The 13,977-nt window shown below is 47.1% G+C and overlaps 1 protein-coding gene across 1 annotated transcript in view; it reads left to right on the top strand.

The window, feature by feature from the left end:
* Window positions 1-8,141: 8,141 nt before the first annotated feature.
* The window catches only part of LOC115190092 (inactive carboxypeptidase-like protein X2), a gene marked incomplete at its 5' end in the record, with an annotated part of 106,956 nt that continues 101,120 nt past the window's right edge, over window positions 8,142-13,977 (top strand). Inside the window, 1 exon segment of the mRNA XM_029748568.1 lies at window positions 8,142-8,243. Within this exon segment, the coding sequence (XP_029604428.1) occupies window positions 8,142-8,243 (102 nt within the window).

Genomic DNA, 13,977 nt, shown 5'->3' with positions numbered 1-13,977 from the left:
TGGGCTGGGGTATGTACCTGTCCTGCCTCGGCAGGGTTAGATGGGGCTGGGGTATGTACCTGTACTGCCTCGGCAGGGGTAGACTGGGGCTGGGGTATGTACCTGTCCTGCCTCGGCAGGGGTAGACTGGGGCTGGGGTATGTACTGTCCTGCCTCGGCAGGGTAGACTGGGGCTGGGGTATGTACCGTCCTGCCTCAGCAGGGTTAGACTGGGCTGGGTATGTACCTGTCCTGCCTCGGCAGGGTTAGACTGGGTATGTACCTGTCCTGCCTCAGCAGGGGTAGACTGGGGCTGGGGTATGTACCTGTCCTGCCTCGGCAGGGTTAGACTGGGGCTGGGGTATGTACCTGTCCTGCCTCGGCAGGGTTAGACTGGGGCTGGGGTATGTACCTGTCCTGCCTCGGCAGGGTTAGACTGGGGCTGGGGTATGTACCTGTCCTGCCTCGGCAGGGTTAGTGGGGCTGGGGTATGTACCTGTCCTGCCTCGGCAGGGTTAGACTGGGGCTGGGTATGTACCTGTCCTGCCTCGGCAGGGTTAGACTGGGGCTGGGGTATGTACCTGTCCTGCCTCAGCAGGGTTAGACTGGGGCTGGGGTATGTACCTGTCCTGCCTCGGCAGGGTTAGACTGGGGCTGGGGTATGTACCTGTCCTGCCTCGGCAGGGTTAGACTGGGGCTGGGGTATGTACCTGTCCTGCCTCGGCAGGGTTAGACTGGGGCTGGGGTATGTACCTGTCCTGCCTCGGCAGGGGTAGACTGGGGCTGGGGTATGTACCTGTCCTGCCTCGGCAGGGGTAGACTGGGGTGGGGTATGTACCTGTCCTGCCTCGGCAGGGTTAGACGGGGCTGGGGTATGTACCTGTCCTGCCTCGGCAGGGTTAGACTGGGGGGGGGTATGTACCTGTCCTGCCTCGGCAGGGTAGACTGGGGCTGGGGTATGTACCTGTCCTGCTCAGCAGGGTTAGACTGGGGCTGGGGTATGTACCTGTCCTGCCTCGGCAGGGTTAGACTGGGGCTGGGGTATGTACCTGTCCTGCCTCGGCAGGGTTAGACTCGGGCTGGGGTATGTACCTGTCCTGCCTCGGCAGGGTTAGACTGGGGCTGGGGTATGTACCTGTCCTGCCTCGGCAGGGTTAGACTGGGGCTGGGGTATGTACCTGTCCTGCCTCGGCAGGGTTAGACTGGGGCTGGGGTATGTACCTGTCCTGCCTCGGCAGGGTAGACTGGGGCTGGGGTATGTACCTGTCCTGCCTCGGCAGGGGTAGACTGGGGCTGGGGTATGTACCTGTCCTGCCTCGGCAGGGTTAGACTGGGGCTGGGGTATGTACCTGTCCTGCCTCGGCAGGGTTAGACTGGGGCGGGGTATGTACCTGTCCTGCCTCGGCAGGGTAGACTGGGGCTGGGGTATGTACCTGTCCTGCCTCAGCAGGGTTAGACTGGGGCTGGGGTATGTACCTGTCCTGCCTCGGCAGGGTTAGACTGGGGCTGGGGTATGTACCTGTCCTGCCTCGGCAGGGTTAGACTGGGGCTGGGGTATGTACCTGTCCTGCCTCAGCAGGGTTAGACTGGGGCTGGGGTATGTACCTGTCCTGCCTCGGCAGGGTTAGACTGGGGCTGGGGTATGTACCTGTCCTGCCTCGGCAGGGTTAGACTGGGGCTGGGGTATGTACCTGTCCTGCCTCGGCAGGGGTAGACTGGGGCTGGGGTATGTACCTGTCCTGCCTCGGCAGGGGTAGACTGGGGCTGGGGTATGTACCTGTCCTGCCTCGGCAGGGTTAGACTGGGGCTGGGGTATGTACCTGTCCTGCCTCGGCAGGGTTACATGGGGCTGGGGTATGTACCTGTCCTGCCTCTGCAGGGGTAGACTGGGGCTGGGGTATGTACCTGTCCTGCCTCGGCAGGGTTAGACTGGGGCTGGGGTATGTACCTGTCCTGCCTCGGCAGGGTTACTGGGGCTGGGGTATGTACCTGTCCTGCCTCGGCAGGGGTTAGACTGGGGCTGGGGTATGTACCTGTCCTGCCTCGGCAGGGTAGACTGGGGCTGGGGTATGTACCTGTCCTGCCTCGGCAGGGGTAGACTGGGGCTGGGGTATGTACCTGTCCTGCCTCGGCAGGGTTAGATTGGGGCTGGGGTATGTACCTGTCCTGCCTCGGCAGGGTTAGACTGGGGCTGGGGTATGTACCTGTCCTGCCTCAGCAGGGGTAGACTGGGGCTGGGGTATGTACCTGTCCTGCCTCGGCAGGGGTAGATTGGGGCTGGGGTATGTACCTGTCCTGCCTCGGCAGGGTTAGACTGGGGCTGGGGTATGTACCTGTCCTGCCTCGGCAGGGTTAGACTGGGGCTGGGGTATGTACCTGTCCTGCCTCGGCAGGGGTTAGACTGGGGCTGGGGTATGTACCTGTCCTGCCTCGGCAGGGTAGACTGGCGCTCTGGGGTATGGTACCCTGTCCTGGCCTCGCAGGGTGTAGACTGGGGCTGGGGTATGTACCTGTCCTGGCCCTCGGCAAGGGTTAGACCTTGGGGCTGGGGGTATGTACCTGTCCTGCCGCAGCAGGGGGTAGACGTGGGGGCTGGGTATGTACCTGTCCTGCCTCGGCAGGGTTAGACTGGGGCTGGGTGGTATCCTGTCCTGCCTCGGCAGGGGTAGACTGGGGGCTGGGGTATGTACCTGTCCTGCCGCGGCAGGGTTTAGACTGGGGCTGGGGTACGTACCTGTCCCTGCCTCGCAAGGGGTAGATTGGGGCTGGGGTATGTAAACCTGTCCTGCCTCGGCAGGGTTAGACTGGGGCTGGGGTATGTACCTGTCCTGCCTCGGCAGGGGTAGACTGGGCTGGGGGTAGTACCTGTCCTGCCCGGCAGGGGTAGACTGGGGCTGGGGTATGTACCTGTCCTGCCTCGGCAGGGTTAGACTGGGGCCTGGGGTATGTACCTGTCCTGCCTCGCAGGGTTAGACTGGGGCTGGGGGTATGTACCTGTCCTGCTCAGCAGGGGTAGACTGGGTTGGGGTATTTACCTGTCCTGCCTCGGCAGGGTTAGACTGGGGCTGGGTGTTGTACCTGGTCCTGCCGGGCAGGGTAGACTGGGGCTGGGGTATGTACCTGTCCTGCCTCGGCAGGGTTAGACTGGGGCTGGGGTACGTACCTGTCCTGCCTCGGCAGGGGTAGATTGGGGCTGGGATATGTACCTGTCCTGCTCGGAGGGTTAGACTGGGGCTGGGGTATGTACCTGTCCTGCCTCGGGCAGGGGTAGACTGGGGTGGGGTATGTACCTGTCCCTGCCTCGGCAGGGGTAGACTGGGCTGGGTTATGTACCTGTCATGCCTTCGGCAGGGGTAGACTGGGTCTGGTTTGTGTACGTCCCTGTCCTGCCTCGGCAGGGGTTAGACTGGGCCTGGGGTATTGTCCCTGTCCTGCCTCGGCAGGGGTTAGGACTGGGTATGGTTAACCTGTTCCTGCCTCGGCAGGGGTTAGATTGGGGCTGGATATGTACCTGTTCCTGCCTCAGCAGGGGTAGGACGGGGTATGTACCTGTCCTGCTTGCAGGTGGATTAGAAAGGGAAAAAGCAGCAGACAATGCCAGACAGAAGCTCTGAGGCCAATGTGTCGTGTGCAGTACGTGGCCATCTCCATTTATACATACAGTACACACTGTGTTTACTACGTACTGGGCATTATACATACAGTACACACTGTGTTTTTGCTAGTACTGGGCATTATACATACAGTACACACTGTGTTTTATACGTACTGGGCATTATACATACAGTACACACTGTGTTTTGCTAAGTACTGTACATTCCAATATACACACAGTACACACTGTGTTTTACTAAGTACTGAGTATTATACATGCAGTACACAATGTGTTTTACTAAGTACATTATTAAAGTAATGCTTTCCATCCCACAGGGATCCATTTTAGGTCCGTTCCTCTGTTTATGTGAGAGGGATAAGAGCTTTTAACCTGTCCTCTGTTTAGAAGAAACAAGAAACAATACTGTGCTGCCGTATTCATTGGCCTGGCCAAGGCTTTCGACTCTGTCAATCACCACATCCTCATCAGCAGACTCAATAGCCTTGGTTTCTCTAATGATTGCCTCGCCTGGTTCACCAACTACTTCTCTGATAGAGTTCAGTGTGTCAAATTGGAGGGCCTGTTGTCCGGACCTCTGGCAGTCTCTATGGGGGTGCCACAGGGTTCAATTCTTGGGCCAACTCTTTTCTCTGTATACATCAATGATGTCGCTCTTGCTGCTGGTGAGTCTCTGATCCACCTCTATGCAGACGACCCCATTCTGTATACTTCTGGCCCTTCTTTGGACACTGTGTTAACAACCCTCCAGACGAGCTTCAATGCCATATAACTCTCCTTCCGTGGCCTCCAACTGCTCCTAAATACAAGTAAAACTAAATGTATGCTCTTCAACCGATCGTTGCCTGCACCTGCTCGCCCGTCCAGCATCACTACTCTGGACGGTTCTGACTTAGAATATGTGGACAACTACAAATACCTGGGTGTCTGGTTAGACTGTAAACTCTCCTTCCAGACTCACATCAAACATCTCCAATCTAAAGTTAAATCTAGAATTGGATTCCTATTTCGCAACAAAGCATCCTTCACTCATGCTGCCAAACATACCCTCGTAAAACTGACCATCCTACCGATTCTTGACTTCGGCGACGTCATTTACAAAATAGTCTCCAATACCCTACTCAATAAACTGGATGCAGTCTATCACAGTGCCATCCGTTTTGTCACCAAAGCCCCATACACTACCCACCACTGTGACCTGTACGCTCTCGTTGGCTGGCCTTCGCTTCATACTCGTCGCCAAACCCACTGGCTCCAGGTCGTCTACAAGACCCTGCTAGGTAAAGTCCCCCCTTATCTCTGCTCACTGGTCACCATAGCAGCACCCACCTGTAGCACGCGCTCCAGCAGGTATATCTCTCTGGTCACCCCCAAAGCCAATTCCTCCTTTGGCCGTCTCTCCTTCCAGTTCTCTCCTTCCAATGACTGGAACAAACTACAAAAATCTCTGAAACTGGAAACACTTATCTCCCTCACTAGCTTTAAGCACCAGCTGTCAGAGCAGCTCCCAGATCACTGCACCTGTACATAGCCCATCTATAATTTAGCCCAAACAACTACCTCTTCCCCTACTGTATTTATTTATTTTGCTCCTTTGCACCCCATTATTTCTATTTCTACTTTGCACTTTCTTCCACTGCAAATCTACCATTCCAGTGTTTTACTTGCTATATTGTATTTATTTTGCCACCATGGACTTTTTTACCTCCCTTATCTCACCTCATTTGCTCACATTGTATATAGACTTATTTTCCTACTGTATTATTGACTGTATGTTTGTTTTTACTCCATGTGTAACTCTGTGTTGTTGTATGTTGTCGAACTGCTTTGCTTTATCTTGGCCAGGTCGGAATTGTAAATGAGAACTTGTTCTCAACTTGCCTACCTGGTTAAATAAAGGACTTGTTCTCAACTAGACTACCTGGTTAAATAAAGGACTTGTTCTCAACTTGCCAACCTGGTTAAATAAAGGACTTGTTCTCAACTTGCCAACCTGGTTAAATAAAGGACTTGTTCTCAACTTGCCAACCTGGTTAAATAAAGGTAAAAAAAAATTAAAAAAAAGAATATGAGAGATGGATTAGAGCTTTTAACCTGTCCTCTGTTTATATGAGAGATGGATTAGAGCTTTTAACCTGTCCTCTGTTTATATGAGAGTGGGATAAGAGCTTTTAACCTGTCCTCTGTTTATATGAGAGATGGATTAGAGCTTTTAACCTGTCCTCTGTTTATATGAGAGATGGATTAGAGCTTTTAACCTGTCCTCTGTTTATATGAGAGTTGGATTAGAGCTTTTAACCTGTCCTCTGTTTATATGAGAGATGGATTAGAGCTTTTAACCTGTCCTCTGTTTATATGAGAGTTGGATTAGAGCTTTTAACCTGTCCTCTGTTTATATGAGAGATGGATTAGAGCTTTTAACCTGTCCTCTGTTTATATGAGAGTTGGATTAGAGCTTTTAACCTGTCCTCTGTTTATATGAGAGATGGATTAGAGCTTTTAACCTGTCCTCTGTTTATATGAGAGTTGGATTAGAGCTTTTAACCTGTCCTCTGTTTATATGAGAGTTGGATTAGAGCTTTTAACCTGTCCTCTGTTTATATGAGAGTTGGATTAGAGCTTTAACCTGTCCTCTGTTTATATGAGAGTTGGATTAGAGCTTTTAACCTGTCCTCTGTTTATGTGAGAGTTGGATTAGAGCTTTTAACCTGTCCTCTGTTTATATGAGAGTTGGATTAGAGCTTTTAACCTGTCCTCTGTTTATGTGAGAGTTGGATTAGAGCTTTTAACCTGTCCTCTGTTTATATGAGAGTGGGATTAGAGTTTTTAACCTGTCCTCTGTTTATATGAGAGTTGGATTAGAGCTTTTAACCTGTCCTCTGTTTATATGAGAGTTTGATTAGAGCTTTTAACCTGTCCTCTGTTTATGTGAGAGTTGGATGAGAGCTTTCAGATGTGAGAAAGATTTTCTATCAAATGGGGCCTATCCTCACACACTCACACACACCCACACCCACACACACACACACACACACACACACACACACACACACACACACACACACACACACACACACACCAACTTTTAGTCAGTTGAATAAGTGGAACTGTAGTCAGATAATACAGCATTACTAGACACTCCTCTCACTCTGAAGTTGGCCGCTGTGTACTTGAAGATCTGTGAAAGAAATTTAGGATATCCTGTTTAAATCTAGCTTTTGAGTGAGGATATCCAGTTTAAATCTAGCTTTTGAGTGAGGATATCCAGTTTAAATCTAGTTTTTGAGTCAGGATATCCTGTTTAAATCTAGTTTTTGAGTGAGGATATCCAGTTTAAATCTAGCTTTTGAGTGAGGATATCCAGTTTAAATCTAGCTTTTGATTGAGGATATCCAGTTTAAATCTAGTTTTGAGTGAGGATATCCTGTATAAATCTATCTTTTGAGTGAGGATATCCTGTATAAATCTATCTTTTGAGTGAGGATATCCTGTATAAATCTAGTTTTTGAGTGAGGATATCCAGTTTAAATCTAGTCTTTTAATTGAGGATATCCAGTTTAAATCTACTTTTTGAGTGAGGATATCCTGTATAAATCTATCTTTTGAGTGAGGATATCCAGTTTAAATCTACTTTTTGAGTGAGGATATCCTGTATAAATCTATCTTTTGAGTGAGGATGTCCTGTATAAATCTATCTTTTGAGTGAGGATATCCTGTATAAATCTATCTTTTGAGTGAGGATATCCTGTATAAATCTACTTTTTGAGTGAGGATATCCTGTTTAAATCTATCTTTTGAGTGAGGATATCCAGTATAAATCTATCTTTTGAGTGAGGATATCCAGTATAAATCTATCTTTTGAGTGAGGATATCCAGTATAAATCTATCTTTTGAGTGAGGATATCCTGTATAAATCTATCTTTTGAGTGAGGATATCCTGTATAAATCTATCTTTTGAGTGAGGATATCCAGTATAAATCTATCTTTTGAGTGAGGATGTCCAGTTTAAATCTATCTTTTGAGTGAGGATATCCTGTATAAATCTATCTTTTGAGTGAGGATATCCTGTATAAATCTATCTTTTGAGTGAGGATATCCTGTATAAATCTATCTTTTGAGTGAGGATATCCAGTTTAAATCTACTTTTTGAGTGAGGATATCCTGTATAAATCTATCTCTTGAGTGAGGATATCCTGTATAAATCTATCTTTTGAGTGAGGATATCCAGTATAAATCTATCTTTTGAGTGAGGATATCCAGTATAAATCTATCTTTTGAGTGAGGATATCCAGTATAAATCTATCTTTTGAGTGAGGATATCCAGTATAAATCTATCTTTTGAGTGAGGATATCCAGTTTAAATCTATCTTTTGAGTGAGGATATCCTGTATAAATCTATCTTTTGAGTGAGGATATCCAGTATAAATCTAGTTTTTGAGTGAGGATATCCAGTTTAAATCTATCTTTTGAGTGAGGATATCCAGTATAAATCTATCTTTTGAGTGAGGATATCCAGTTTCTAATACATTTTTTGTTTTTCTCTCCGCAGTGAAGAATGGAAACAAGAAGGACGAGAAGAACAAAAAGGGAACGTTGAAAACTCCCAACAGCATCAATGAGGGAGAGGGCCAATACAAGTCAGCCAAAGAGGGTGATTCATGAAGAATATACCCACACACACACACAGACACACACACACACACACACACACACACACACACACACACACAGACACACACACACAAACACAGACAGACACACACACAGACACACACACACACACACACACACACCACACACACACACACACACACACACACACACACACACACACACACACACACACACACACACACACTGACAGACACACACACAGACACACACACACACACACACAGACACACACACACACACACACACACACACACACACACACACCCACACAAACACAGACAGACACACACACTGACTGACAGACACACACACAGACACAGCGTCTCTGACTCTCCTTCTCCAGTTGACTGAATTCAAAAAGCTGATTTTATTTCCCCTCTGAGGAGAAACCCTGGCAGGAAAGATAATGCTTGAAAGGATAAGCCAGAGGATGAGTCCCAAATGGCACCCTATTCCCTGTTAGTGCACTACTTCTGGTCAGGGCTCGGCGGGGACCAGAGCCCTATGGACCGTGGTCAACAGTAGTGCACTATATAGGGAATAGGGTGCCATTTGGGACGCAGTCACGTAGACAGCTGTCCTCTTAGCAGATTAAACATTGTGTTTGGTTGTTATGGATCACGTCCTGGTTGTTATGGATCATGTCCTGGTTGTTATGGATCACGTCCTGGTTGTTATGGATCACGTCCTGGTTGTTATGGATCACGTCCTGGTTGTTATGATCATGTCCTGGTTGTTATGGATCATGTCCTGGTTGTTATGGATCATGTCCTGGTTGTTATGGATCATGTCCTGGTTGCTATGGATCATGTCCTGGTTGTTAGGGATAACGTCCTGGTTGCTATGGATCATGTCCTGGTTGTTATGGATAACGTCCCGGTTGTTATTGATGACGTCCTGGTTGTTATGGATCACGTCCTGGTTGTTTTGGATAATGTCCTGGTTGTTATGGATCATGTCCTGGTTGTTATGGATCACATCCTGGTAGTTATGGATCATGTCCTGGTTGTTATGGATAATGTCCTGGTTGTTATGGATCACGTCCTGGTTGTTATGGATCACGTCCTGGTTGTTGTGGATCATGTCCTGGTTGTTATGGATCACGTCCTGGTTGTTATGGATCACGTCCTGGTTGTTGTGGATCATGTCCTGGTTGTTATGGATCACGTCCTGGTTGTTATGGATAATGTCCTGGTTGTTATGGATCACGTCCTGGTTGTTATGGATAATGTCCTGGTTGTTATGGATCACGTCCTGGTTGTTATGGATCACGTCCTGGTTGTTATGGATCACGTCCTGGTTGTTATGGATAATGTCCTGGTTGTAATGGATCACGTCCTGGTTGTTATGGATGATGTCCTGGTTGTTATGGATCATGTCCTGGTTGTTATGGATCACGTCCTGGTTGTTATGGATCACGTCCTGGTTGTTATGGATCACGTCCTGGTTGTTATGATCATGTCCTGGTTGTTATGGATCATGTCCTGGTTGTTATGGATCATGTCCTGGTTGTTATGGATCATGTCCTGGTTGCTATGGATCATGTCCTGGTTGTTATGGATAACGTCCTGGTTGCTATGGATCATGTCCTGGTTGTTATGGATAACGTCCCGGTTGTTATTGATGACGTCCTGGTTGTTATGGATCACGTCCTGGTTGTTTTGGATAATGTCCTGGTTGTTATGGATCATGTCCTGGTTGTTATGGATCACATCCTGGTAGTTATGGATCATGTCCTGGTTGTTATGGATAATGTCCTGGTTGTTATGGATCACGTCCTGGTTGTTATGGATCACGTCCTGGTTGTTGTGGATCATGTCCTGGTTGTTATGGATCACGTCCTGGTTGTTATGGATCACGTCCTGGTTGTTGTGGATCATGTCCTGGTTGTTATGGATCACGTCCTGGTTGTTATGGATAATGTCCTGGTTGTTATGGATCACGTCCTGGTTGTTATGGATAATGTCCTGGTTGTTATGGATCACGTCCTGGTTGTTATGGATCACGTCCTGGTTGTTATGGATCACGTCCTGGTTGTTATGGATAATGTCCTGGTTGTTATGGATCACATCCTGGTTGTTATGGATGATGTCCTGGTTGTTATGGATCATGTCCTGGTTGTTATGGATCATGTCCTGGTTGTTATGGATGATGTCCTGGTTGTTATGGATCATGTCCTGGTTGTTATGGATCATGTCCTGGTTGTTATGGATGACATCCTGGTTGTTATGGATGACATCCTGGTTGTTATGGATCACATCCTAATAGTCCAACAGGAGCCAAGATGATCTATTCTGATCCCAGATCTCTGTGTGTGTGTGTGTGTGTGTGTGTGTGTGTGTATGTGTATACGTGTGTTTGTGTTGTCTTGCCAACCTGGTCCCAGATCTGTTTGTGTTGTCTTGCCAACCTGGTCCCAGATCTGTTTGTGTTGTCTTGCCAACATGGTCCCAGATATGTTTGTGTTGCCTTGCCAACCTGGTCCCAGATATGTTTGTGTTGCCTTGCCAACATGGTCCCAGGTCTGTTTGTGTTGTCTTGCCAACATGGTCCCAGATCTGTTTGTGTTGCCTTGCCAACCTGGTCCCAGGTCTGTTTGGACCAGGCAGATGCTGCTCCGAGTACCAGAACCAAGTCCAATAGTCTGTGGTCCAGTGGAGCATCTGTGTCACCACTCTGCTCCAAGCCACAATGACCACACAATGGCTCCAGTCATGTATTATGTTGATTCATATGACTCCAGTCATGTATTATGTTGATTCATATGGCTCCAGTCATGTATTATGTTGATTCATATGGCTCCAGTCATGTATTATGTTGACTCATATGACTCCAGTCATGTATTATGTTGATTCGCATGACTCCAGTCGTGTATTATGTTGATTCATATGGATCCAGTCATGTATTATGTTGACTCATATGGCTCCAGTCATGTATTATGTTGATTCATATGGCTCCAGTCATGTATTATGTTGATTCATATGGCTCCAGTCATGTATTATGTTAATTCATATGGCTCCAGTCATGTATTATGTTGACTCATATGACTCCAGTCATGTATTATGTTGATTCACATAACTCCAGTCGTGTATTATGTTGATTCATATGGCTCCAGTCATGTATTATGTTGATTCATATGGCTCCAGTCATGTATTATGTTGATTCATATGACTCCAGTCATGTGTTATGTTGATTCATATGACTCCAGTCATGTATTATGTTGATTCATATGGCTCCAGTCATTTATTATGTTGATTCATATGGCTCCAGTCATGTATTATGTTGATTCATTTGACTCCAGTCATGTATTATGTTGATTCATTTGACTCCAGTCATGTATTATGTTGATTCATATGACTCCAGTCGTGTATTATGTTGATTCATATGACTCCATTCATGTGTTATGTTGATTCATATGACTCCAGTCATGTATTATGTTGATTCATATTTGGTGCAGCTGCATACCGACGGAACCGTCTCCCCAACGTTTAATTTTCCCATTTAATCAATGGCATCATGTTATTTCTTAATCTGAGTCTTTTTGTTTCAAAGACATTAAGTGTTTATTACCTTGTTGCATTCAAGATGGTTGCCGTATAACACCAGGGTCAAGGTTTACTAACTCTCCAGGAAGAAGAAACAGAGAAATAGTCCAAGACAAGTAGAAGGGTTAACATTTCAACTTTAAAGGGAGAATTCAGAAGTGACTTAGGGTTGTGAGGTGACCATCGGATCCCAGAATGGTTTTAACCTGTTGGAATTTGTTGGAACAGACCAAAAAGCCCACTCTCTGTCTCTTCTGCTCTTTCTTTCCCCAACCCTTTCATTGTGTAACACGCCATCATATCGGGTTAGTCCACTAGGGACTTTTCATTGTGTAACAAGCCGTCATATCGGGTTAGTCCGCTAGGGACTTTTCATTGTGTAACAAGCCGTCATATCGGGTTAGTCCGCTAGGGAATTTACATTGTGTAACAAGCCGTCATATCGGGTTAGTCCCCTAGGGTCTTTTCATTGTGTAACGAGCCGTCATATCGGGTTAGTCCGCTAGGGACTTTTCATTGTGTAACAAGCCGTCATATCGGGTTAATCCGCTAGGGACTTTTCATTGTGTAACAAGCCGTCATATCGGGTTAGTCCACTAGGGTCTTTTCATTGTGTAACAAGCCGTCATATCGGGTTAGTCCGCTAGGGACTTTTCATTGTGTAACAAGCCGTCATATCGGGTTAGTCCGCTAGGGACTTTTCATTGTGTAACAAGCCGTCATATCGGGTTAGTCCGCTAAGGACTTTTTATTGTGTAACAAGCCGTCATATCGGGTTAGTCCGCTAGGGTCTTTTCATTGTGTAACAAGCCGTCATATCGGGTTAGTCCACTAGCGACTATTCATTGTGTAACAAGCCGTCATATCGGGTTAGTCCGCTAGGGACTTTTCATTGTGTAACAAGCCGTCATATCGGGTTAGTCCATTAGGGACTTTTCATTGTGTAACAAGCCGTCATATCGGGTTAGTCCGCTAGGGTCTTTTCATTGTGTAGCAAACCGTCATATTGGGTTAGTCCACTAGGGACTTTTCATTGTGTAACAAGCCGTCATATCGGGTTAGTTCACTACGGACTTTTCATTGTGTAACAAGCCGTCATATCGGGTTAATCCGCTAGGGACTTTTCATTGTGTAACAAGCCGTCATATCGGGTTAGTCCACTAGGGTCTTTTCATTGTGTAACAAGCCGTCATATCGGGTTAGTCCGCTAGGGACTTTTCATTGTGTAACAAGCCGTCATATCGGGTTAGTCCGCTAGGGACTTTTCATTGTGTAACAAGCCGTCATATCGGGTTAGTCCATTAGGGACTTTTCATTGTGTAACAAGCCGTCATATCGGGTTAGTCCGCTAGGGTCTTTTCATTGTGTAACAAGCCGTCATATCGGGTTAGTCCGCTAGGGACTTTTCATTGTGTAACAAGCCGTCATATCGGGTTAGTCCGCTAGGGACTTTTCATTGTGTAACAAGCCGTCATATCGGGTTAGTCCGCTAGGGACTTTTCATTGTGTAACAAGCCGTCATATCGGGTTAGTCCGCTAGGGACTTTGCATTGTGTAACAAGCCGTCATATCGGGTTAGTCCGCCAGGGACTTTTCATTGTGTAACAAGCCGCCATATCGGGTTAGTCCGCTAGGGACTTTTCATTGTGTAACAAGCCGTCATATCGGGTTAGTCCATTAGGGTCTTTTCATTGTGTAACAAGCCGTCATATCGGGTTAGTCCGCTAGGGTCTTTTCATTGTGTAACAAGCCGTCATATCTGGTTAGTCCAATAGGGACTTTTCATTGTGTAACAAGCCGTCATATCGGGTTAGTCCGCTAGGGTCTTTTCATTGTGTAACAAGCCGTCATATCGGGTTAGTCCGCTAGGGTCTTTTCATTGTGTAACAAGCCGTCATATCTGGTTAGTCCAATAGGGACTTTTCATTGTGTAACAAGCCGTCATATCGGGTTAGTCCATTAGGGTCTTTTCATTGTGTAACAAGCCGTCATATCGGGTTAGTCCGCTAGGGTCTTTTCATTGTGTAACAAGCCGTCATATCTGGTTAGTCCAATAGGGACTTTTCATTGTGTAACAAGCCGTCATATCGGGTTAGTCCGCTAGGGACTTTTCATTGTGTAACAAGCCGTCATATCGGGTTAGTCCGCTAGGGACTTTTCATTGTG

Source organism: Salmo trutta, unplaced genomic scaffold (assembly GCF_901001165.1).
Source record: "Salmo trutta unplaced genomic scaffold, fSalTru1.1, whole genome shotgun sequence".
Classification (NCBI taxonomy): Eukaryota; Metazoa; Chordata; class Actinopteri; order Salmoniformes; family Salmonidae; genus Salmo; species Salmo trutta.
The sequence above is the reverse complement of the archived record's forward strand: the minus strand, read 5'-3'. Positions and strand labels throughout refer to the sequence as shown.